Here is a 22,622-nt window from a genome sequence, read left to right as displayed (position 1 = left end):
AGTTGTGTCGACCTCTGGGAGGGACATTTTCTGATGGAGGTTCCTGCCTTTGCTTTTTTTTTTTTTTCCCTCTTCCTGTTGTGGATAAGTGTGAATCAGCCTTTCTCTTCCCCTCCTTCCACTTCTTCCTGAGGACTTTCCAAAGAACTTAGCATGACCACATGGACCCTCCAGGGCAGCTGGAACCTGTTGTTCATTATCTCTTCAGTACAAAACAGGTCATGACCCTGCAAACTAGGTCATGTACGTTGGAGCTGCTGTTTGCTTCCCTACCCACTCTGTGCTTCCAACAGAGCTCTGGGCAGCAGCTGGGAAGGACCAGTACCCTAAGCTGGAGCAAAGGTGTTCATGGGGTGGTGTGTGGCTATGCCATCTGTAGAGTGGTCTATCCATTTACATTTTTGCCAGGGAGAGATACATCCTGGAGAAAGAAAAGGCCTAGTGGTAGATTCTGCTTCTAGTTTTGCTTTCAGCTGGATGTTGCCATGGGCCTCTATAAAGCTTAGATTGTGGCGTCTTCTGAACACGAGCTGTTTTCTGCCGGTGCTGGGGAAAATGCCTGAGTTTGGGATTTATGGCTTATGCAAGAGTTGGCCAGGCAGATTGTCATGTGTCTCTGAGTCCAAAGGAGTCAGGTGGTCTAGAGTAACAGGCCCAGGGACTGGGAAGAGACTCTTTCCTTTCCACAGTGCCAATTCTGTCCTCTGTTCCCTGGGTCTCACATTTGAATGTTTGGCTGGGAAGGACTTTGAAATCTTGCCAGGCAGAGGCTTATTCTTTAACTTTGTGCACCGGTTCCTGTGATCCTGAACTTTGATGCGGAGTGCCAGAGGACCAATCAGGTCCAAGAAGAAAATGAAGTTCTGCGCCAGAAGGTTTGTTCCGAGCAGGCCTGCTCTTTGGGAAGCACTTCTGCTTTTGGGTAGCAGTGGGAGCTGGTTAAATATAGAAAAGGTGAACTGTTCTCAGATGAAAGTGAATCACCAGACTTGGGGATCTGGGGCTGCACCAGCTCTGATAACCAGAGCTGAGATGAATTGTTTGAAATCAGGTGTGCCTCATGAACAATGTGGCAACAAGAACAAACCTGTAAGAAGAAAAAGACAGCGTGTGTTTGCCACCGTCGGCTCTTTTCATCTCTTTTTCTTTTAAATTATATGTGTGGTATGTGAGTGTTAGGTGCCTATGCAGGCTGGGAGAGGGTGTCAGATCCCTTAAAGTTGGAGTTGAAACCCATCATCCACCTGATGGGGGTGCTGTGCAAGGGCAGCCCTCATGCTTAACTGTGAGCCGTCTCTCCAGCTCCATCTGTCGGTTCTCTTCCCGGTGTTTTTCCCATGTAGCCACACATACAGTGTTTATAAGCCAGGTAAAATTGTTGTGAATCAGCAACACACTTGATAAAAGATGAGGTCCAGAACGCCTGCACCTGCTTTTCCATTCTGTCCCATGAGTCTCCCCGTCTTGGAATGAAGATCTGTGACAGTGATATTGCTGGAAAAAAGTAAGCTTATAAGCTGTTTGGGGGATTGAGATTCTCGGATGCTGCATTGTCATCTTCAGGCAAAGGCTAAAGATGCTGTAATACCATAATCATTAAAAACATTTTTTCTCTGCAAGTTTCAAAGGCTCATTTTGTGGATTCCAAACATCAAGGCAGGATTTCCCTCCAGTGAATTCAGGAAAAAACAGTGAGGTGGTAAAAGGAAGTAAAGCAAATGATAAAAACTAAAAAAAAAAAAAAAAAAAAAAACAAACAAACCCACAGTGGTTTTGGATGTCCAGAGGTGTTTCTCTTTCTTAACTTGTTATTAGCTATGGCTTTTTCATTTGCCCACCATTTGATGAGCAGAAATGCTTCTTATGGTCAGGGAAGGTCATGTGATATCACTGGCTAACTGGGCTTTGCCCCTCCATAGCTGTTTGCACTGCAAGCTGAAATCCATCGGCTGAAGAAGGAAGAACAACAGCAGGAAGAAGAAGAAGCTTTGGTTCAACACAAACTGCCACCTTATGTCTCCAGTATGGACCGCCTTGGGGACTCGGAGCTGTGAGTATGCTTGGGGGTTTATGGGTTCGAGGGAGGGCTGCCACCTGTCCTCTGATCTCTCTGTGGTCTGAGCGGCACACTGACTTCCTCAATGGCCGTGCCCTACATCTGCTGAGGGAGAATTACCTGGTTCCAAATTGTATGCGTGAGGGTCGCAGTTTTCTGAGGTTCTCCCTGGATGGGGAACTGTACAGCTGTGTCAGGTGTCATGGTGGTGGACTCCAGGGAAGCTGCTTCGTAGGTTGGAAGGACTGGTCACCACAGGTGGACATGTTCCTCAGGAGAAGCTACTGGGGGGATAGAGGTAGACAGTATGGGAGAGAAGTTTGAGTGACCTTATAAAAACAGCCTGTCTGATCTCTGTTGCAGGGAGTCAAGTGCCAATCACAGATGCAGTAAGAAGGTTTTTATTAGAGGTGTAGAGAAAGTGAGAGGGGACCCACAGAGTTTGTTTTAGTGGCCTATTTTATTTAACATCATTCTCAAACTAATGCATAGTGAATGGCAAACATAAGGAGCTCCCCTGTGTTTTTTTTTTTTCATACTAAGTCTTTGCATCCCATTGTGGCTCGCCCAGCTCATCTCCATTTGGATTAGCACAGTCAGGTGCTCAGTAGCATGTGTGGCCAGCAACCGGCAGACAAGGCAGCTCTGAGATCTCCTGGCTCTCTCTAAAAAGAGCCGTGGACTTCACTTTGGGGCCAGATGTGCTTCTGGCTCTTTGGTCAGGAAGTGGTACCAAATGTCATGCCACCTTTCAAACTCATGTCTCAGAACCTAGCTAAGGCCCCAGTCACTAACTTCAGCCGGGAGTGTGTGTCTTTGGGTCTTCCTCACTCTCCTCCCGCCCCTGATGCTGTGCTGTGTTTACTTGGCCAGAGCATTGGTGTGCAGCCAGAGGCCTGCCTCCCTCTCTCAATCTCCTCGAGTTGGATTCCTGTCCTCACTGCTGCCTCAGAGTAAGAAGAGCCCTTCAAGGTTGTCACCTGCCCAAGGCCCCCCTCAGGCTCAGAGTTCAGCCAAGAAAGACTCCTTCAGCAGTCAGGTAAGTGTGGGCCCTGCCTGTCTAGTGCTTATCAAGATGCATCTGATGCTGTGTTCTCTGGCCTTTTTCAAGGCCTCCTTGTCACTCATAGACTTGTGGGTCTTCTTCTCAGGGGCAAATTTCTGGTTGTGTTATGAGATGCCCAAATCAGTTCCCCTTCCTTTCTTCTCCCTTCCTTGGAACACTCCCCTCCCCACCACCACCACCAATCTTACCAACCAGTAATATCATTGTAGGATGAGAACAGAGATAAAACTGTAGAGGGGGATTTAGTGGGAAAAACTAAACAAAAAACAAAACAAAACAAACAAAAACAACAACCCAGAAAATCCACCTGGACCCCTTTCCCATCTCACCTGTGGCTGACAGTGCAGGGCATGATGCTGAGCCAGAGGGGAGAGTGTGTGGACATGCCGACAGGACCTCAGACCCTCCGCTCTTGGCCTCTCAGCCCCAAGTAGCTTTGTATTCCAGTTCCCCTGCACCTCTGTAACAAATGTCAGTCTGCCACACTCCATTAGTGAAGTGTCAGATGACAGCAGGGAGTAGATTTGGAAGGGTTCCTTCTGTTGGCTCAGGTTTTCCAGGAACTCAAGGGGTTTTGAGTGTTTAGGTAGCTCAAGTGTGAATTCTGCTGGGAATTTTGAATTTTGAGTGATACAAATGAGTGTCTGGCCAAACAGTAAATTAAAGACGAAAGTGAAAGTCTGTACCTTTCACTTAAACGTTGGTATTTGCTGATTCTACAAAGGACTTCTACCATTCTTTACATTTGTGTTATATGATAAGAGGCCTTTGATGATAGCTTATGTCCAGAGCATCCAGGAGTCCCGCCAAGGGATTTTGCTGATGGAGTCTGTCAGAATCCGCTGCTTTTGGAAGTGCCCAGTGGGGATATGGCTCAGTAGAGCACTACTGTAGCACACTTGAGATGTTTTCAGGTTTAATAGGGAGTTTTAGACCTCACTGCGTTCTCTTTTCCTGTGTTTACTAAGACTGTAAGGGGGAGGTTCTGTCACTAAGGTCTTGTTCCCCAATTTGTTCTTGACTTGTAATAAAGAAGGCAAGGGACCAATTGCTGGACAGATGGTACAGGTGGAATCTCCGGGTCCCAAGAAGAAAAGGAGACATAGGGAAAGAGAGGTTTTTTTTTTTTTAAAAAAAAAAAAAAAAGACACGCAGTATAAGATGGCAGATTGTCAGTCTGCCCCTTCCTCTTCCACCACCCTTGACTTGAGTTGTAACTGGTGGAGTAGTTCAGGATGGCTGCTTGTGCCTTGGATGCTGGGGTCTGCACCAGGCTGCCACAGGACTGGGGATGAGTTAGTATTGTTGAGCTGGAGGAGATGGAGCATGGACTCGGGCCGCTTCCTTTTTACTCTGACTCATCGCTCCCTACTCAGAATGGTTAAACTCTCCCGAGTTTGCATGGGGAGGAACAGAGCTACAGAAGTGCCCTCGGTATCAGCAGTGCCCAGCAGAGGCCAACAGTAAGTCATGGCAGGAGCTGGGCTCCTGAACGTCCTAGTCATCAGCTGTCATATCCCATGCCAATGCTGTGTGACTGTCACCTTGGCATGCCGGACTGTGGAAAGAGTCATCATTCAACCAGTGATGCCTCTGTAACTGCTTCTCTGAAAGTCCAAATCTTACAAGTAGAACTTTAGGTCTTCCAGAATGTGGCTAGGTCTGCTCTACTCTTTGCTTTCTGGGTCTCACTAAGCAACATTTAAAAGCTTGATAGCTGGTGGGTGGGTGGATCATGGAGTCTCCTGGGCTCCAGCTTCACTGGAGTTGAAAGCAAATACAAAGACTGCTTTAGGTAAGCCTGTGGCCATGCTTTTGATATGTGCAGGAGTTACGGTTCATGTAGTAAGTTTGAGTGGTGTGGTGTATTTGTGTGTGTGTGTGTGTGTGTGTGTGTGTGTGTGTGTGTGCAGTCTGCAGCCAAAGGTGAGGGTAAGAATGTGCACTTTTACATGGAAATGTTTGTGAGCTTGCCTCTAAAATACAACCAAACCAAGGCTGGGCCACTGTGCTGTCTATTCACAGTGCACTTTCTGGGGCATTGGGGGGGGGGAGAAGTCATTTTCTCTCTGTTTATGATGATGATTATTTTTAATTTTTTGTCTGTACATGTCTCTTTGCAGTGTATGTGCACATGTGTGTGTGCATATGTGTTTGTGTGCATTTGGAGGACAGAGATTAATGTTAAGTGTCTTTTCTCCATCGCTCTTAGAGCTCACTATGGGTGTGTGAAGCTGACCTCAGGCCGGCACTCACGCTCCCACGACAGGCTCTTCACCGTTGGACCATCTCCCCAACGTCCTCATTTCCTGTTTTCAACCGATGGTAGATATTTAGGCTCAGCATTTGTTTCAGTTCTAATAATAACTAGTAGATTTGAGGTTCGAGGGAACAGCAGAATTGTAGAGCTGGCAGTGGATTTCAGGGTCACCCCCTCCTGGTCCTACTGTGCATCAGAGTAGAGGCTCCTGTGATGTGGCTGGCCTTTCCCTGCTGTCTCAGGGGCGTTTGCCTGTCAGGGGCATTTGTTTAGAATAAGCCCATTAGTGCATCTTTGATGACCCCAGCCTACACTGAATGGGGCTTGTGTAGAACAACCCAGCTCTCTCCGTGCTGGGCTTCTCTGTCCACTCCACTCTCTGTTTACTCCTGTTGCCGTGGCCCGATATCCCTCATTCATGTACGTGGCTCCTCACTCTGGGGCGGGGGAGAGAGGAGCTTTATAATGTCTCTGTCCTTTTGTCATGAATGATGTTCAGATAGTGTTGTAGACTTCTCCCTAGCCAGTGACAAATGCAGTAGGTGGTAGGGGCACTTCCTGTGATGTGATAGCATGTTCCTGTGGCGCTGACACTGGGCTCTACACAAGCTTGCTTGACCAGCGTATGTTACGCTCAATCTTTTCCCACCATGGCCGTCTTAGAATTCTTCCTTCTTATTTACTGTTAAAGGATGAACACACAGAAAACATAAACGGTATTTTATTTATTGTTAAATGGGCAACATATAAAAATCATTAGACTTTTCTATTTTAAATGTTATTTACATATAGCATTGTAAATTTTATTCACAGCATTTTGCCCACTTAGGATCCCGCACTGTAGCTCAGGCTAGCCCCAAACTCTGGCAATCCTCTTGCCTCAGCCTTGCCTTGCAAATGCTGCGATTACAGGTCAGAGGCATGGCATCTGGCTTCATACCATTGTGAACACACACTCTCCGGGCTTTCAATAGAAATCTGGAGGCAAAATTGGGAGTGAGGAGGATAACTGTAAAACCCAAGGTCTTCTGGGATCCGTAACTGCAAGAGCCAAACAGGTCACGTCAACAATAGCAGGTGCGCAGGGGCTTCTAGGCCTTTGTGTCCTTCCCTGGAGTGAGAATTCTGGGCCTTTCACTTCCACTAATTGAGACTGGGGTGGCAAGTGGGAATTCCCTTCTTATGGAGATAGCCCTTAATTGGCTGTCAAGTAGAGAAAGCAAAGAACAGCAACCTCTGTAAATTACCCTCTTCCCTGCTGAGACACCAGTGGTGAGGCCAGCTGGCTTAGGCCTGTGCCCCTACAACTAGGCATGAAGGGAGAGGATGCCTGTCTGCAGTTTGTGCTTTGGGAGGCTCTGCCTTCTGATGCCTTGGCCTTCAGGGAAGACCTGTTTCCCACCAAAGCTGGACTACTCTCTAGGAAGAATTTTGGAACCCTCCTGTATCTACTAAGACTGTCTCTAGAAGGACCAAATCACAAAAGACAGGCTAACAGACACCTCTCCTGAACTGTTGGGAGCCAGGTAGATTATGACCGGATAGGATTTAGGCCATTTAAATGTTGTATGAATCCACTTGTTAGGATATTTTTAAAGGTCTATTTTTATTTTATGTGTGTTTGCCAACATGCATATATATATTCAACACGTATGTGCTGGGTGCCTGCAGAGGCCAGAGAGTGTGTTAGATACCCTGGGACTTGAATTACAGACATTTGTGAGACCCCATATGGGTCCTGGAAACCGAACCTAGGTCCTATGCAAGAGCAGCCAGTGCTCTTAACCACTCAGCATCTCTCCAGCCCCATCACCAGTTAGGATTTTTATGAGGTTTGTCCTTAAAACCTGCAGTGATGAATTATGTCACAGAAACATTTTTTTTAAAAGTTGTTCACATTTATAGCTAGACACACATTTGCCTGTTTACTAAAGTGCTTTGTGGATAGCAGCCTTCCACAGATGCCTGCCATACTGGTATCCCATGACCACCACAGTTAGGGCTGAGGGACACTTTCTGTTCTTCTTCAGCAGCAGCTGACAGGTCACGCTTAGCCCATGCTTCTCTGTATCAATGACTCTTTTGTTGCCTCTCTGATTTTACTGTATGCCAATTGTTAATTCCCATTTGTATTTTTTATTTTGGGGCCCTAGCACGATAACATATCAGTTGACCTCTCTGCCTTTCTGACACGTGAGGGAAGCTACTGTTATTTCTTTTTCTTTAAGATTAAAAAACTCTATTATTGTTAGTAGGATTATTGTATGTGTGCACCTGTGCACATGAACTCACACACACACACACACCATGACACATGTGTGGAGGTCAGAGGACAGTTTACAGGAACAGGTTGTCTCTTTCAGCCATGGATTCTGGGGATTTAACATAGGTCATCAGTCTTGCGTGAGTGACAAATGCTTTTACCCTCTAGCCGCTATCTCTCTGGGTCTTCCTGCTGGGTGCTCTGCACTGACCGAGGAGGTGCTAGAGGGGACTTCTGACTCACCTGAGAATTTTCAGCCTCTGTGCTATCTGTTAGTGGCCATCTGAACTGAGCACCCTCAACCCTGCACATTGAAAGGGGAAAAGACACTGCTTACCGGGCACAGGAAGTAAATGAGCAGAGAGAAGACCCACAAAGTGTTGAAACATTCCTACTTCTTGTCCTAAGGTAGGATACTCCTGTGTCCATGGTAACAAAGATATGGCCTGGGACAGGCAATACAGAGATGCCACGTGGCTGCTTGGTGCCTGCCTTTTGGCAACGTTTCCTGTGGTTTCATATCATTATCCGAGGAAGCATGTGACCACAGCAGACTTTGTCCTCAGCAATGCTCCCGACACGAGCAGGCCCCTTCCCACAGCATCCCCACACGGCCATCTTAGAAAAAGATACTTTCTCCCGTTGCATGTATCTTCCCAGGGCCCATCCAGAGCTACAGCCTCATGTCTAATCCTTGGAATTAAAATGGGTCATGTCTAAGTGGCACGTTTTACCATTCCTGTTCTCTGTGGGAGAGCTTGAGGTTCGTAAGCAGATGAGCATGTGTCGTCTGGAGGGGAACAGTCCTGGATGAAGTTGATAAGGAAATTCTCCATGTTTGAAGACAGGAGAGGAAGAGCTGCAGAAGCAAAGTGCCTCTGCCTTATCTGTTCTCCATCGGCTGTGCAATCCTAACCCATAATAGACCCTTCTTTTCTTTGCTCTTTTGCTCACACGAAGTCCCTAGCTGTGTCTGCTTGTTATTGTCAGGGCTTCTGCACAGACTGTGATTTAGCCTCTCTAGCACTTTGTGTGCTGACTAGTGTGTAGATTCATGTGTACACAGGTGCTTGTGTGTGCAGGTACACATGTGTATAACACAGAGGCCACAGGACAACTTCAGGTGTCATTCCTCAGGTTCCAGCCACCTTTGGAGACAGTGTCTCTCACAGGCCCAGACTCGGTAAATGGATGGAATGGATGCTCAGCCTGGACCTCCTGTCTCTGTTGATCCAGCCCCAGGATTGTACGCACATACTTCCACACCAGGCTCGATCTACTTGGATTTTATTTATAAAACAGGGATATAGAGCTTCTCTCAGTCCTCACTCTTGTGCACCGAGCCACCTCGGCAGCCCCCTTTCTAGCACTTTCAGGTTTGCATTACCCTTTATGACTTGACTACAGCACTCATTCCTGTAGCCGTTTGCTCTCTTTTTGGGCATCCAGTGGCCAGCATTCTTGCCTCAGATCTGCTGTCCCACACATCTGCACACTTACCTTTTAAAATCTCTTCTTTTCTCTGGATACGTTCTCAGAGCCACAGCTGGATCTCGCTGCGCTAGGATACCCCTTTCTCACACATCCTCCCGGAGTCACTTTTCCCTCAAGACTTTTGTTAGCTATGTGAGCATAACCAGCCGGTTTTCTTGTAAGTTCAAGGTGAGCCCAATATGGTAGTCCTTTTCCCACTTCCTATACTCTCTGTTAAATGAAATTGTCAGCACAGGAACTCCTCAGGGGTTCTGCTTGTATAGGCCAGCACCTGCAGCTCAGGAGCATGAAAGCCAAAATAGCTGGGGTGAGTTTGTTTTATTTGTTTTTCAGTACTACGCTCCGAATCCAGGGTCGTGTACATGATAGGCAAGCATCTCCCTGGTTCTTTAAAACTATTGTATAAAATTACCTTTATATATAGAAGATATATGAAGCATAAATGCATTATTTATTTTTTTAAAAAATATTTACTTATTTTATATATGTGAATACACAGTCACTGTCTTCAGACACATCAGAAGAGGGCATCAGATCCTATTACAGATGGTTGTAAGCCACCATGTGGTTGCTAGGAATTGAACTCAGGACCTCTGAAATAGTAGTCAATGCTCTTAACCGCTGAGCCATCTCTCCAGCCCTATAAATGCATTTTATGTTTAGACATGTGTCGTCATATCCCCAAGATATTTTATAATATATATATGCAGATATCCTAAAACCTGGAGAAATGGAACCCAAACACTTCTGGTCTTCAGCTTGGTGGGTAGGGAACCCCCAGTCTGTAATAAAATGAGAGAGGTTGGTGCCCCTGCAGACACTCACTCTTCTGGTGGCCTTACCTAGCCAGCAGCCAGCCACTCCTTAGTTTAGTTGCCAGTCAGGGCCTCTGCAGGGTACAGGCTGTGGGTAGGAGGACTGTCCTCTGAGGGAGGGTGGAAAGGAACTCTCTGAGTCTCCTGCAGGGCAGGTGTCACCATCTATTGTGCACATCGTCCTCCCAGGATCTCACTCCCCTCTAGCTCCCTTTCCATATAGAGAATGTCAGCCAGCGTCTGGGATATGTTCAAAGGGATTTCCTTTCACAGTGTTGTGGCTTCTCCTTTGCTTCTGTTTTAGCCGTTTTGTTCTTACCTGAAAGGATAACGTAAAAGCTCTCTCTTTCCTACGATCTCTCTTTGGGTTTTATCATTTTGTATTGCCATCAGGAACGGATGAGTGTTCCTGGTCTCCACAGCCTCACCAGCAGCATCTGGTGCCCAGCCCTGGAATGGTGGCCAGCATGATGTGTATAAAATGGAGTCTCAGACAGTGCAGATTTAAAGAAAAAAAATTGAAAAGTGTGTGTGTGTCTGTGTGTGTGTGTGTGTGTGAGTGAGTGTGTCTCTGTGTGTGTAAGTGTGAGAGGGAGAGAGATGACAGACAGACATGTGTGTGTATGTACTACAGCACAGGGGTGGATGCCAGGGGACAACTTTTGGGAGTTACTCCTTGCCATCCAGATCAGTAAATAGGAGAATGGTAGGTCTCGAGGGTTGGCACTCCAGGATGCAGTCCTGCCTCAGCACTTCGCTGTTGTTACCTCCTGTTGCTCACGGAAAGGGAGGAGCTGTCCTGGGGTAGGTGGAGGTTACTAGATCCATCCCTTTGTTATAGATTTGGACCTTATCACTCTTGGTATGAGAAAAGCCAGAAAAACTTCAGCGCCTTTCCTTTCTAACTTATCTTACACAGAGATCCTTGAGTCTCTAGGGTAAGTTCTGTGGAAAATGTCTGTTAGTTTAGTCATTTGCAAACCAAATGACCTAGTGGTCCTGACTTTTTTGTTGTTGTTGTTTGTCAGAAGAGGGTTTCTCTGTGTCAGTCTGGGACAGTCTGTTGCCCTGACTGCCCTGGAACTCTCTTTGTAGACCTCCTTCCTCTGTCTTCATGTCTCCAGACTGCTGGGATTAAAGGCCTGTGCCACTAGGCCTGCCTCCTGACTTTGTTTGTTTTTGAGATTGAATTCAAGCTAGGCAAGTGCTCTGCCACTAACACACACACACACACACACACACACACACACACACACACCCCGCGTCCATAGCCCATTTTTATTTATTTACAATAGCCAGCTTAGCTGTGTCATTGACCCCAAACAACAGACTGTATTGTGTTTCTTTTTCACTACAGAGGAGATTGGCTGGTGTGTGTGTGTGTACACTTAATATTGCCCAAATGTTGTTACATATAAATTCTGATATTATCCATTGTGAGACCTGACCTGGTATAAAGTACTGGGCTCCTATAACAAAAATTGATCATTTCTGTTGGTTCAAAGAGATTATATCTGCCTCTGTCCGGATGAGAGTGCAGGCTGAGGGCAGCAGGTGACCTAGCAAGGAGGAGCTTAGTCTGGAGGCCTGCCTGGCTGGTTTGAACCTCCTGCCCAGGCCAGCCTAGGAAGGCCTTTCTGGGAGTTCGTTGGCCGAGGAATTGCATCCTTCCTGCTGCAGTCCCTGTGGACAGCCTGAATGAGACTTTCTACAGCCCGCTTCTCATCCTCTAGGCTACCAAGGGAAAGGACCCAGTGCCTGGGGCCAAGGATGGGAGGAGCCTTCTGAGCGGGCCAGTCCCTGGGGAAGCAAACTGGACACATCAGCGACAACGACGTCTGCAGGACCATGGCAAGGAGAGGAGGGAGCTGCTCTCTACATCTTCCTCGCAGGTATAGGGTGCCTGGACAGCGAGGGATCCTTTGGGGGGTCCCTCCGAGTTCTGCAGTTAGACGGGGCCTACCCTGGCCTGGTTGGTTGGCATCACACTGTGGTTTTGGGGTACTGTTTGGCCTGCTTTTCTCCTGGTAGCATTTTTTTTCAAGTGGGGCCAGAAAGGTCTCTGTAAGATGAGTTCTGGGGACCCCCACATACCAGAACTTCCCATGGGTGACCTGCATGCAGCACCATGGCATGGGGCCTGAGACTTGATCTCCTCAGTTTGACCCAGCATCCCTTTCTTGTGCTTCCCCTGGTGTCCCTGTTGTGTGGCTGCTGTGTGGACACCCATGTACTTGCTCACTAAGGTGCTGTAGCCATATCTTCCCTGTTGGGAGCCCTGGAGACAGGGTCCCTTGCTGTGGGGACGTGAGATGGCATCTGCTTTTCCTGATAGTGTCAGCTGTTCCTACCAAAAGCCCGAGTGACTTACTTGCTCACCCTCTGGGACACTGTCCTGGGTGTGCCCTCCTGTCCATTTAAAGGCAGTTGTGCCCTTATGCTAGCAGCCTAGTGGTGGTGAACACACACTGTGGTCTTCTGAAGGGTTCAGGCTGCTTCTGGAGGCCTATCACAGCCTTCGCCCCCTTGATGGTGTTATCCTGAGGGATAACTGGAAGGGCATCAGGGCCTCCAGGTGGCCAGTGCACCGTAGGTCTTGGGTATATCTGGGCAAGCAGTGAGGGGTCGTGGTGAAGGATACTTGGTGCCACAGGGAGGCAGACACTGGGCTGTTCCTGAGGTTCTCAGGCCTCTCTTCCTGCTTGCCCACTAGCCTCAGTCTCCTTGGTCCCTGTGTCAGGAACATAGCCTGGTTGGCATGGGGCACTGTCACAGCCAGGCTTCACTTGACAGCTCTGGCCTCACACCTGAGTTCTCCCCTCTGCCAGCAGGTACTCTTAGGGAAGGTGTTTAGCTTCTGCCTCCGTCTAGTTCCCACAGCTGTAAGTGGGGTGGTAATGACATCATCTGGAAGTAAGTTAAGGGTAAGCTCTAGGCACTCAGCACAGGGGCCGACCCACAGTCAGCTCCCATTAAACTCTGTTCCCTACCTGTGCTGGCTAGATTCATGTCAACCTGGCACAGAGTTCAGAGAGTCTTCAGAGAGGAGGGAACCTTAATTGAGAAAATATCTCCATGGTATTGGGCATATAAGCAAAGCCTGTAAGGCAATTTTTTAAGTCAGTGATTGATTGGGGAGGTCCCAGCCTGTTGTGGGTGATGCCATCCCTCGGCTGGTGGTCCTAGGTTCTATAAGAAGGCAGGCTGAGCAAACCATGAGAAGTAAGCCAGTAAGCAACACCCTCCATGGGCTCTGCATCAGCTCCTGCCTTCAGGTTCCTGCCTTGTTTGAGTTTCAGTCCTGACTTCCTTTGATGCTGAACAGAAATGTGGAAGCATAAGCCAAGTAAACCCTTTTCTCTCTAACTTTTGTTGGTCATGGTGTTTCATCACTGCAACTGTAACCCTAAGACAGAAACTTGTACTAGGATAGTCTGGTATCACCGTGGCAGACCTGATCATGTTGTTTTGGGGAGGATTGTGGAAGAACTTTGTCACTTTGGGTTAGAAGATATGTTGAGGGTTCAAAGCTTGGTAAGCTGTTCTGTGGGAGCTCAGAAGGAATGAGAGAAATGCAGACAGTGGAGGCCTGGCTCGGCTTGAAGTTTCAGAGGGAAATTTGAGAGCTACATAAAGGCTATCAGGGCCATTGCATGTCTGCTGTTTGTGGTTCTGGATAGCTGGGGCTGAAGAGTCAGTTGTGACTTAGAAGAGACCGGCACCACTGAAGTGAAACCTTTGTTTTCCTGGGACAATGCTGGTCAGCTGTGCTGAGACATTAGCTGTGATTAAGAAGAGACCAGCGTCAGTGAGGTGAAATCTTCTAGTGTTTCCTGAGAGTCAGCACACAGACACCGTTTCAGAGGCAGACAAGAGTGTCCTTTGGGCTGACAGCTGAACTTGGTAATGGTACTGGTTTTGAAGGCATGAAAGGGTCATGGAGAGCAGCTGAGGTTTGGCACTGTGAGAGCCCAGGAGAGGCCATTGGCAAAGGCCCAGCCTCAGTAGCAGTTGAAAGCCCAGAATTGAAGGGATCATGTAGAGAAGTTGAGTCTTGGCATCATGAAGAGAGCCCAGGAGAAGCTACTTATAGCAGGAGACCCCAGCATTTTGGAGATGCCGGTGCCATGGATGACCACCAAGGGCAGCAGCACTGATGGAGTGGAGCCTGCCCTAGCTTAGAAGACAAGCTGGGTAGAGCCAGAGAAGCCCCTGGAGGAGCCCAGAAGATCCCAAGTGAATTCCAGATCCTGGACATGGAGCTTTTTACGCTGTTGGAGTTTGGCTTTGCTTTGTTCAGATTGTGGTGGCTGTGCCCTGGTTCTTGTCTTTTGAAGTAAGAAAGTATTTAATTTGCTTTCAATTGAACTCAGTTGAGAGACTTTAAACTTTGTTTTAAAAAGGGATTTTGGAGTTTTATAGGACTTTAGAAAGATTAGATATTTTTAAAGAGTCAACTTTTAAAGTGTTTGAATTTGTAAGGAAGGCTAAGGGACTTTTTAAGTTTATGAAATGTTTTATATTGCGATGTCTTCATTGTGTGATCTTGGGGATGAACAGGAAAGGAAAGATTATGGCTTAACAGTGATGTGCTTGTCAGGTTGACAATGGCTCAGTTGTGCTGGTTAGTTGTATGACAACTTGACACAAGCTACCCTCATTTGAGAGGAGGGAGGGAATCTTGATTGAGAAATGTGTCCATAATATTGGGCTGTAGGCAAGCCCATAGGGCAGTGGTTCTCAACCTTCCTAATGCTGCAACCCTTTAATATAGTTCTTCATGCTGTGCTGATCCCCAACGATAAACTTATTTTCTTGCTTCTTCATAAGTGCAATTTTGCTACTCTCATGAATCATAATATTGTAAATATCTCATATCTCAACGCCTATGGGGGTTGAGACCCACAGGTTGAGAACCACTGCTGTAGGGCATTTTTCTTTATTAGTGATTGATGTGGGAGGCCCCACCCAGCCCATTATGGATGGTACCATCCCTGGGCTGGTGGTCCTAGATTCTATAAGTAAGCAGTCTGAGTAAGCTATGAAGAGCAAGCCAGTAAGCAGCCCTCGACCATGACCTCTGTATCAGCGTCTGCCTCCAGGTTCCTGCCCTGCTTGAGTTTCTGTCCTGATTTCCACCAATTTTGAAAAGTGTTGTGGAAGCATAAACCAAATAAATAAAACCTTTCCTTTTCAACTCGTTTTGGTTGTGGTGTTTCATCATAGCAATAGTAAACCTGAGTCAGACTTCACCCTCTGTTTGGCCTGCATCAAGACTGTGCCAAGTCTCATTTGAGAGGGCAAGCCCAGCTCTCTCCCCAACTAGGGTCTATGAGAAGGTTGCAGTTTCCAGGGAGCAGGCACCCTACTCTTCCCAGGGGGAGCTGTGCATAGCTCTCCAGCTCAGAGCTGACCTCCTGTGGCGGTGACCACCTGTAGTCATCTAGTGTGTTTTTGTGGTGGAGGAGACCCTCTCTAAGCTGACATTCCACGCTTTGCCAGTCACAGTGTGCAGAGAAGAAGCTGGAAGGCAGTGGCCCAGAGGCTGAGCCCTGCTTGGAACTCCACATGGGACCTGTAGAGGTCCTGGCCCGGGTGTCCACAGCAGGTTCTGAGGGAGACCGCCCGGAGCAGCCCTTCATAGTGCTGAGCCAAGAAGAATATGGGGAGCACCATTCATCCATCATGCACTGCAGGTAGGCCTGGGGAGTCGGGGTGGGGTGGGATTCTAGGTAGCGTGTGAGAGTGTTAGTGGCAGTAAGTGTCCCTGAAAGGGTCAGTAGAGTCCTGCAGGATGCTACTTTTGTAGTGGTCTCCCGCAGACCACTCAGTTTTATTGGCTTCATGTTAATGTATGGATGAAAAATTTTACCATGTGTAAGTTTGTACTTAATCATAGTGAAAGCATGGCCTTGAAGAACATGGGCAGGTTCCTGTTTTGACATTCCTGATGAGCTTGGCCCTTGGGTTGAGCTGGAGCCTAATGAGGGAAGAGCTCCAAATTTCAGATGGCAGGTTCTCATCACTGAGGGCACACACTCTGCAAATCTGCTGCTGTTCATGTCCCGCGTTCACCGCACGGCCTTGCGTGGCACTGTGTGTATTGTTACTCCACCTGCTTATTTATGTATTTCCTATTGTGTGCACGTGTGCTTGTTGTGTACGTGCGCACATGCGTAGAGAGGTCAAAGGACAACTCTTGGGAATTGGTTCTTCTACATTTACATGGGCTCTAGGGTATCTGAGTCGGGTCTCCAGGCTTATGCAGTGTGCATCTTTACTTTAATCAGAAAGATGAGCCGTCTTTCTGGTGCCCGATAGTGTTACTTGGACAAATGAGTGTTTCTAGTCTACACATACCCTCTGAGTGTACAACCTTGAGCATCATTGTTAATGCATTCGGAAAGTTGGGAAAGTATCATTGTTGGGATCGATGTTGGCCCAAGAGGATGAGGCCAGGACACTAATGCCTCCCTTTGTCCTGTCACAGAGTGGACTGCTCTGGCAGGAGAGTGGCCAGCTTAGACGTAGATGGGGTCATCAAGGTGTGGTCCTTCAATCCCATCATGCAGACCAAAGCATCCTCCATCTCTAAGTCACCACTGCTCTCTCTAGAGTGGGCCACCAAGAGAGACAGGCTGGTAAGTGACTTTGCGGGCAAAGCTTGTTCTGTGCTTCAAGCAGAAGTTCTCAGGAGCTCCTGACAGGCCGAGCTGAGGAGGTAAACTAAATCGCCTCCCCATCACCGTCATGGGGCCCAAGACCAAACCTGTAGGCCTGGCCCAGCTGACTCCTGCCTAGAGTGGCAGTGAAGCTATTCCTGGAGATTGTGGAAGACTTTCTCCTGTCTGCTGGTGTATCTCAGGAGACCCTGGCTTCCCATCACCGCTCTGCCCATGTTTCTGATACATTATTAGTACATACTTGTTAAGTACTAATAATTTACTAATACTCTTGTTAAGACCCGACTCACGCAGCCCAAAGAGTCACAGCATATGGGAGCATTGCTCTAGCTTGTGGCTTCCACAGGCCCCATTGCTTGGGAGTGGCCCAGTGCTGGTTTTCCCACTGGATTTTCTATTCAAGGTAAGGTTTGCCATTGAGGAGTTAAAGTTGATTGCTTGTAGCCCAACAGTCAGGCACTAATTTTTCTCGATGTCTAGGAAACATAGGAAGGAGTTGTCTTCGTAGGATGTCCTTCTCAGGGCTGTCCCTGAATGTGGAAGCCATTGTCTAGCTAAAATTCCTGGGGATGCCCTACACCAGAGCTGCTCTGGCATCAGTTTGTTGTTTTCTTCTACTTATACCCATGAAGTCCTAAGTCCCAGAGGTGGGAAGGACCCACGCTATATACTTCTGGAGGCCTTCATGGAACCAGAGCCAGAGCTGTCCCTGGAAAGGCAAATGGAGCAGTCACCTCAATCCCAAGACGAGCCAGGGCCAGTCCTGCAGAAGGGTAGAGAAAGCAGGAGGGAGCAGGAAGGGTTGGAACAGCTGGGATTTAAAGCTGAAAGGAAGGAATGAAAGATCAAAGGGTCTGAGGTCACTAGTCCAGAATATTTCAGTGTTTCTTCTCTTCTAGAGATTCCATATAAAGTCTGTTTTCTGTTGCTGTAACAACATGCTTGAAGCTGGGTATGTTATAAAGAAAAGAAGGTTATCTAGCCCACAGTTCTGTAGGCGCCAGTGTCTGCTCAGTTCTGGTGAAGGCTCCCAAGCTTGGCTGCAGCACATGCATTATGATGGGAGCTCATGCCAGAGAGAAAGATCCATGGCGAAACAGGAATCCAGAAAGGGGATTGGGACAAAGCTTGCTCTCACAACTCTCGAGAGAGAATGCATTCACTTTGAGCCCATCATTAATTCCCCTGAGGGTGACTCCCTCAGATGCCCCCAGTGGTCCAGTCACCTCTGTTTATCCCACCTTTTCAGTATCCTGTCCCTCTCGCTTCAAAATACTGCTTGGCTTTCATGACTTAATGACATTGTTTTAAAAAAAAAATTAATCATCTGGCCGGTAGTGTTGCACACTTTTAATCCTGGCACTAGGGAAGCAGAGGCAGGTGGATCTCTTGAGTTCGAGGCCAGCCTGGTCTATAGAGTGAGTTCCAGGACAGCCAGGGCTACATAGAGAAACCTTGTCTTGAAAGTTAAAAAAAAAATTGAACTTTCATGTTTTATCTGCATGTATGTCTATGTGTATTTCATATGTGTCTGGTGCCTGAGAAGGCAGAAGAGGGCGTCAGATCCCCTGGGACTGCAGTTTTAGAAAGTTGTGAGATGCTATGTAGATTCTGGGAATGGAACATGAGTCCTCTGGAAGAGCAACCAGTGCTCTTAATCAATGAGCTATCTCTCCAGCCCCTCTTCATGGCATCTTAAGTGAGGTCTGTTGTAGCCAGAGTTTCCTTAGCTGCCTGGACAAGTGGGTAAGGAACTTACCCATGCAGTCTGCCCAGCTGCATGCTATATGGGAGTGGGCTTGGCCCCTCTCACCATGGAAGTCCTCCCTGACCCTTGTCCTCCTCAGCCTCCTGCCTCTTCTCGTTCCAGCTCCTGCTGGGCAGTGGTGTGGGGACGGTGCGTCTTTATGATACAGAAGCCAAGAAGAACCTCTGTGAAATCAACATCAATGATGACATGCCCAGGTGAGTGGGAGCCTCCCCACTCACCCTAAGGCCTCAGGCTGCTGTGGTTGCTTTGTGGGCCCCACCTCCTGGAGTGGTAATCACCTCAGAGCCTGTGGTGATGATTGTCTGACCCCAGCCTGTATGTATTCCAGAATCCTGTCTCTTGCCTGCAGCCCCAATGGGGCCTCTTTCGTCTGTTCAGCTGCAGCTCCGAGCCTTACCTCCCAGACAGACTCTTTGGCCCCGGATATCGGCAGCAAAGGCATGAACCAGGTTCCTGGCAAGCTGTTGCTGTGGGATACAAAAACCATGAAGCAGCAGGTACCGGGTCTGCCTTCGGGTGCCCTAGGGCTGCCTGGAGGGCACCCTGTGTGGAGGGCACACCGCCCACACTCCCTGTGGTTTTGATGAGTCTCTTCTCGATTCTCCTCTCTGTCCTAAAAATCATGGGACCTTCTCAACTCTATTGCCTTTCTCCCTTCACAGAGACCCTGTCTTGAATTTTGGGTTGCTATCTCCTTACAGCTTAACAGGTGCCTTATCACATTTGTAGTTACATGTACATACAGGGCTATTTCTGCTTCTTTGGCTTTCAAACTTTATGTGTGTGGAATTTGCAGGGTGCCTATTATTTTTATTTTATTTTTCAGAATTCTGTATTCTAGTTGGAAACAGGTCCGTCCTCTAACTCTGGCTCTGTCTTCTCTGGCAGCCTGTGCTGAAATCAAGAGGTTGGCTCTTGGTGTGGCTCACCCCCTCTGTCTGACTATTAAGATCTTATTTGAGTATCTCAGTGTGGGTTTTCTAAGCTAAAAGATGTTTCTTAAAACTCTAACTAGTTGTGGTAGTACATGCCTGCACACTTAGCACTTAAGAGGTCGAGGCAGGAGGAACCAGAGTTCTAGGTTAGCCTGCCTCTAGATAAAAAAAATAAAATAAAATTTCCACCCTCAATAAATAAATGAAAGTAAATAAAATTAAAATTGCAGCTTTGCAAGAGGATTTGTGTCTTTGTCCAGTTCTGGAAAATTCTTAGTTGTATTCTTTCCAGTGTTAACACATCTCTGGTTCTTTCTTGAGGACCTTCTAGAACATTCTTAGGACTCTTTCTTTGTCTCACTTCGCTGCCTTCATGACATCATTTCCTGAGCTTTGACAGAGCGCTCCCCAGCACCCCATCTTTAATTAGCCTGTGGGGACATTCATTGCAGGGCTTGTTTCTCATTTCCAGGAATGCAGCACTGTCCTTACACACGGGCTTGCTCCTGCTACCGTCTCCTCTGTAGTCCTCACTCTCTGGCTTTCTGCCAAACATTTTGAAAGCTCTGGAGTTCTGCTAATCCCATCCTGTTTCTGCTCCCTACTGTTTCTGAGGATGCCTGCTCCTCTCCCCATACCTTCTCATGTCCTCAGAATTTCTACTTCATGCTCCTGTTTCTGGCTCTTTATCCTTGGGGCTACAAGCCTCAGTGTGTATGGAGAGCTGCGTTTCTCTGAGAAGGACTCGCTTTCACTTCCACCAGGTGCCCAGAGGTTCCATCAACCTTGAAATCCATTCTCAGACCACACAGGGATTGTGAACTTGGTTGTAAACCCACACTAGCCTGAGGTTATGCTTAGCAGAGAGCTACATTTTGTTAACACTTTCTGTGAAATTCTAGTTCATTCTTGCACGGAGGGTGTTGCTTTTTGGAGTCTTAGCAGCGTGTGGGGGATTGGCCAGTCCTTTTACTTCATGCTCAGGCTTCTGAGTGTTTCATGCCTGTTGAGTTCACTGGTCCACAGGGCTCTCACCCTCCTCTTGGCTTTGGTTTCAGAGGACTCCTTTATTTGTAGGTCACTACTGTGCCTGTATGTAAATGACATCAGCCTTGCAGTTTTAGTCCCTGGAGGGTTCTGCATTGTCGGAATGCTGTTCCTTATTATCAGATTATATCCTTAGTAGATCTAATTTACAGCTCTGGCTTTGTTAGGTCCTGTCGATATTGGGCTCCGTAGGAAGGGACAGGAGCAGCTTTGGGATGTGTGTGTCCTCCGTCACTCAGGGCTGCCTGCAGTGAAAGGCAGCTGATGGATGGTTGGTTCCTGCTGGCTACAGGAGTGCTCAGGAAGACTTATCTTGGAGTCCACTTGAGGATGGGCTGCTGAGATAGAGGTTACTCGTCACTGCTCTGACATGGATTATCCCCTTAGTGCAGAAACTAGAATATCTGTAGGCACAGTGGCATTACTTCTCAGAAGAGCACATCGGTCAATGGACTTTGACAGATGCTCAGATAGTTTTGTCAGAAGCAGGCCTTGGCAGGGGGAGCTAGTGGGGTCTATGTTGGACTAGCCTGCTGACGGGGCTTCTGTTTGTATTCCCAGCTTCAGTTCTCACTGGACCCAGAGCCGATTGCCATCAACTGCACAGCTTTCAATCACAATGGGAACCTACTGGTCACAGGGGCAGCTGATGGAGTCATCCGGCTCTTTGGTACGTAAGTGTGGTGCTATGGCAACCCTGATCCCCTCCTTAAATGACCCAGCTGGGGCCAAGGCCATTGTAAAAGCCCAGTTTCAAAAGCATGTTCTAGAGCTTGACCGTGGTCAATGTTTTAAAAATTCTGCAACAGTCCACTTGTATGTGCTTGCTGTCTGTAGACATGGGAGGGGACGAGCTTAATAGTCCTTTGACCTTGAGGTGACTGACCCTCAGTCCTTGTCACCCATGTGGGATACATGTGTGGGATGCAAAGGGTTACAGGAGAACAGTGCCATCTTATTCACATGCTATGGTGGCTGGTCTCCTGTCTCCAGGAAGGTAGACCTAGGCTCTAAAATGACACAAGGTGACAACTGTGTAATAGGTCTCCATGGTGCCTGGGGGCAGTTATAGAGGTCTGATAGGAAGGATTCTGTCTTCCTAAACTTACAGGAACCCCAGATGAGCTCTGTCCCTAAGGATTCCCAGTCCTCCCTTAGACCAAATCAGGAGGCTGCTCAGAGGCAGGTGACCTGGAAGGGCCAGCATTTTCTGGTCCAGGAGGCCCCGGCCTCTAGAGCAGCTGTCACAGAGGGTGAGGGGGTCCTGCTGTACACGGAGGCCTTACCAGGGTGATCTGGCTCTCTCAGACATGCAGCAGCATGAGTGTGCTATGAGCTGGAAGGCCCACTGTGGAGAGGTCTACTCTGTGGAATTCAGCTGTGACGAGAACGCTGTGTACAGCATTGGCGAGGATGGCAAGGTAGGCGCCAGCAGCGTTGGTCCGTGAGCTCTGTGGCTTTGGACTTTTTTCTGCCTCCATTTTATCTTCCGCAAAATAAGGATACATAGAAGTCTACCTCAAAGCATCTTTGTGGGGTTCAGTGAGTGCAGTGGGAGTGGGCTGTTCTCGTAGATGGGAGTTCTGTATCCTTCTTCCTAGTTGTGGCAAAACTGACTCACGTCACCAGAGATGGAACCACATTTGGGGGAAGATGTTCTTTGGTGAGTGTGTTTGGTCATGGTCACAAGGCAGTGCTTGAGGTTTGCTGACGAGCTGGAGTAAGCACCCTCAGGGGAAACAGATCTGAGCAGAGCCCAAAGTACAAAGTAAGCAAACCCCCATCGCCTAAGTCAGTATAAGACAAGGCCTGTGTAGATCTCCTCTGTGGAAGGGAATGTTAGGAAGTGGGAATGGCCTGAAGTCAGAGGTAGGCAGAAGTAGGAGAAAGACTTAGCAGTCTCCTAAACCTGTGAGATTTTATACTGTTTGTATTCTCCACTGAAAACAGTTGACTACCAAACCATTGTCTGTCTGTCTGCCTACCTACCTATCTACTATCTATCTACCTATCCACCTATCTACCTACCTATCTACCTTTCTATCTACCTATCTACTATGTACCTACCTATCTACCTATCTATCTACCTATCTACTATCTATCTACCTACCTATCTACCTATCTACCTATCTACCTATCTATCTACCTATCTATCTACCTATCTATCTACCTATCTATCTACCTATCTATCTATCTATCTATCTATCTATCTATCTATCTATCTATCTATCT

The 22,622-nt window shown here is 47.7% G+C and overlaps 1 protein-coding gene across 2 annotated transcripts in view; it reads left to right on the top strand.

Moving 5' to 3' along the window:
* Wdr91 (WD repeat domain 91) overlaps positions 1-22,622 on the top strand; it is a 30,608-nt gene that overhangs the window by 3,457 nt on the left and 4,529 nt on the right. Inside the window, exons 4-13 of one of the 2 annotated variants that reach the window (XM_028768438.1) lie at positions 793-875; positions 1,920-2,050; positions 2,930-3,095; positions 11,688-11,846; positions 15,463-15,650; positions 16,445-16,595; positions 18,508-18,602; positions 18,737-18,905; positions 20,952-21,060; positions 21,699-21,811. In XM_028768438.1, the coding sequence (XP_028624271.1) occupies positions 793-875; positions 1,920-2,050; positions 2,930-3,095; positions 11,688-11,846; positions 15,463-15,650; positions 16,445-16,595; positions 18,508-18,602; positions 18,737-18,905; positions 20,952-21,060; positions 21,699-21,811 (1,364 nt within the window). Of the gene's footprint in view, positions 1-792; positions 876-1,919; positions 2,051-2,929; positions 3,096-11,687; positions 11,847-15,456; positions 15,651-16,444; positions 16,596-18,507; positions 18,603-18,736; positions 18,906-20,951; positions 21,061-21,698; positions 21,812-22,622 lie in introns of both variants that reach the window. The other variant, XM_028768437.1, reaches the window with a different exon arrangement.

This window comes from Grammomys surdaster, unplaced genomic scaffold (genome assembly GCF_004785775.1).
Source record: "Grammomys surdaster isolate TR1022 unplaced genomic scaffold, NIH_TR_1.0 186, whole genome shotgun sequence".
Lineage (NCBI taxonomy): Eukaryota > Metazoa > Chordata > Mammalia > Rodentia > Muridae > Grammomys > Grammomys surdaster.
This window is presented reverse-complemented; position numbering and strand designations above follow the sequence as displayed.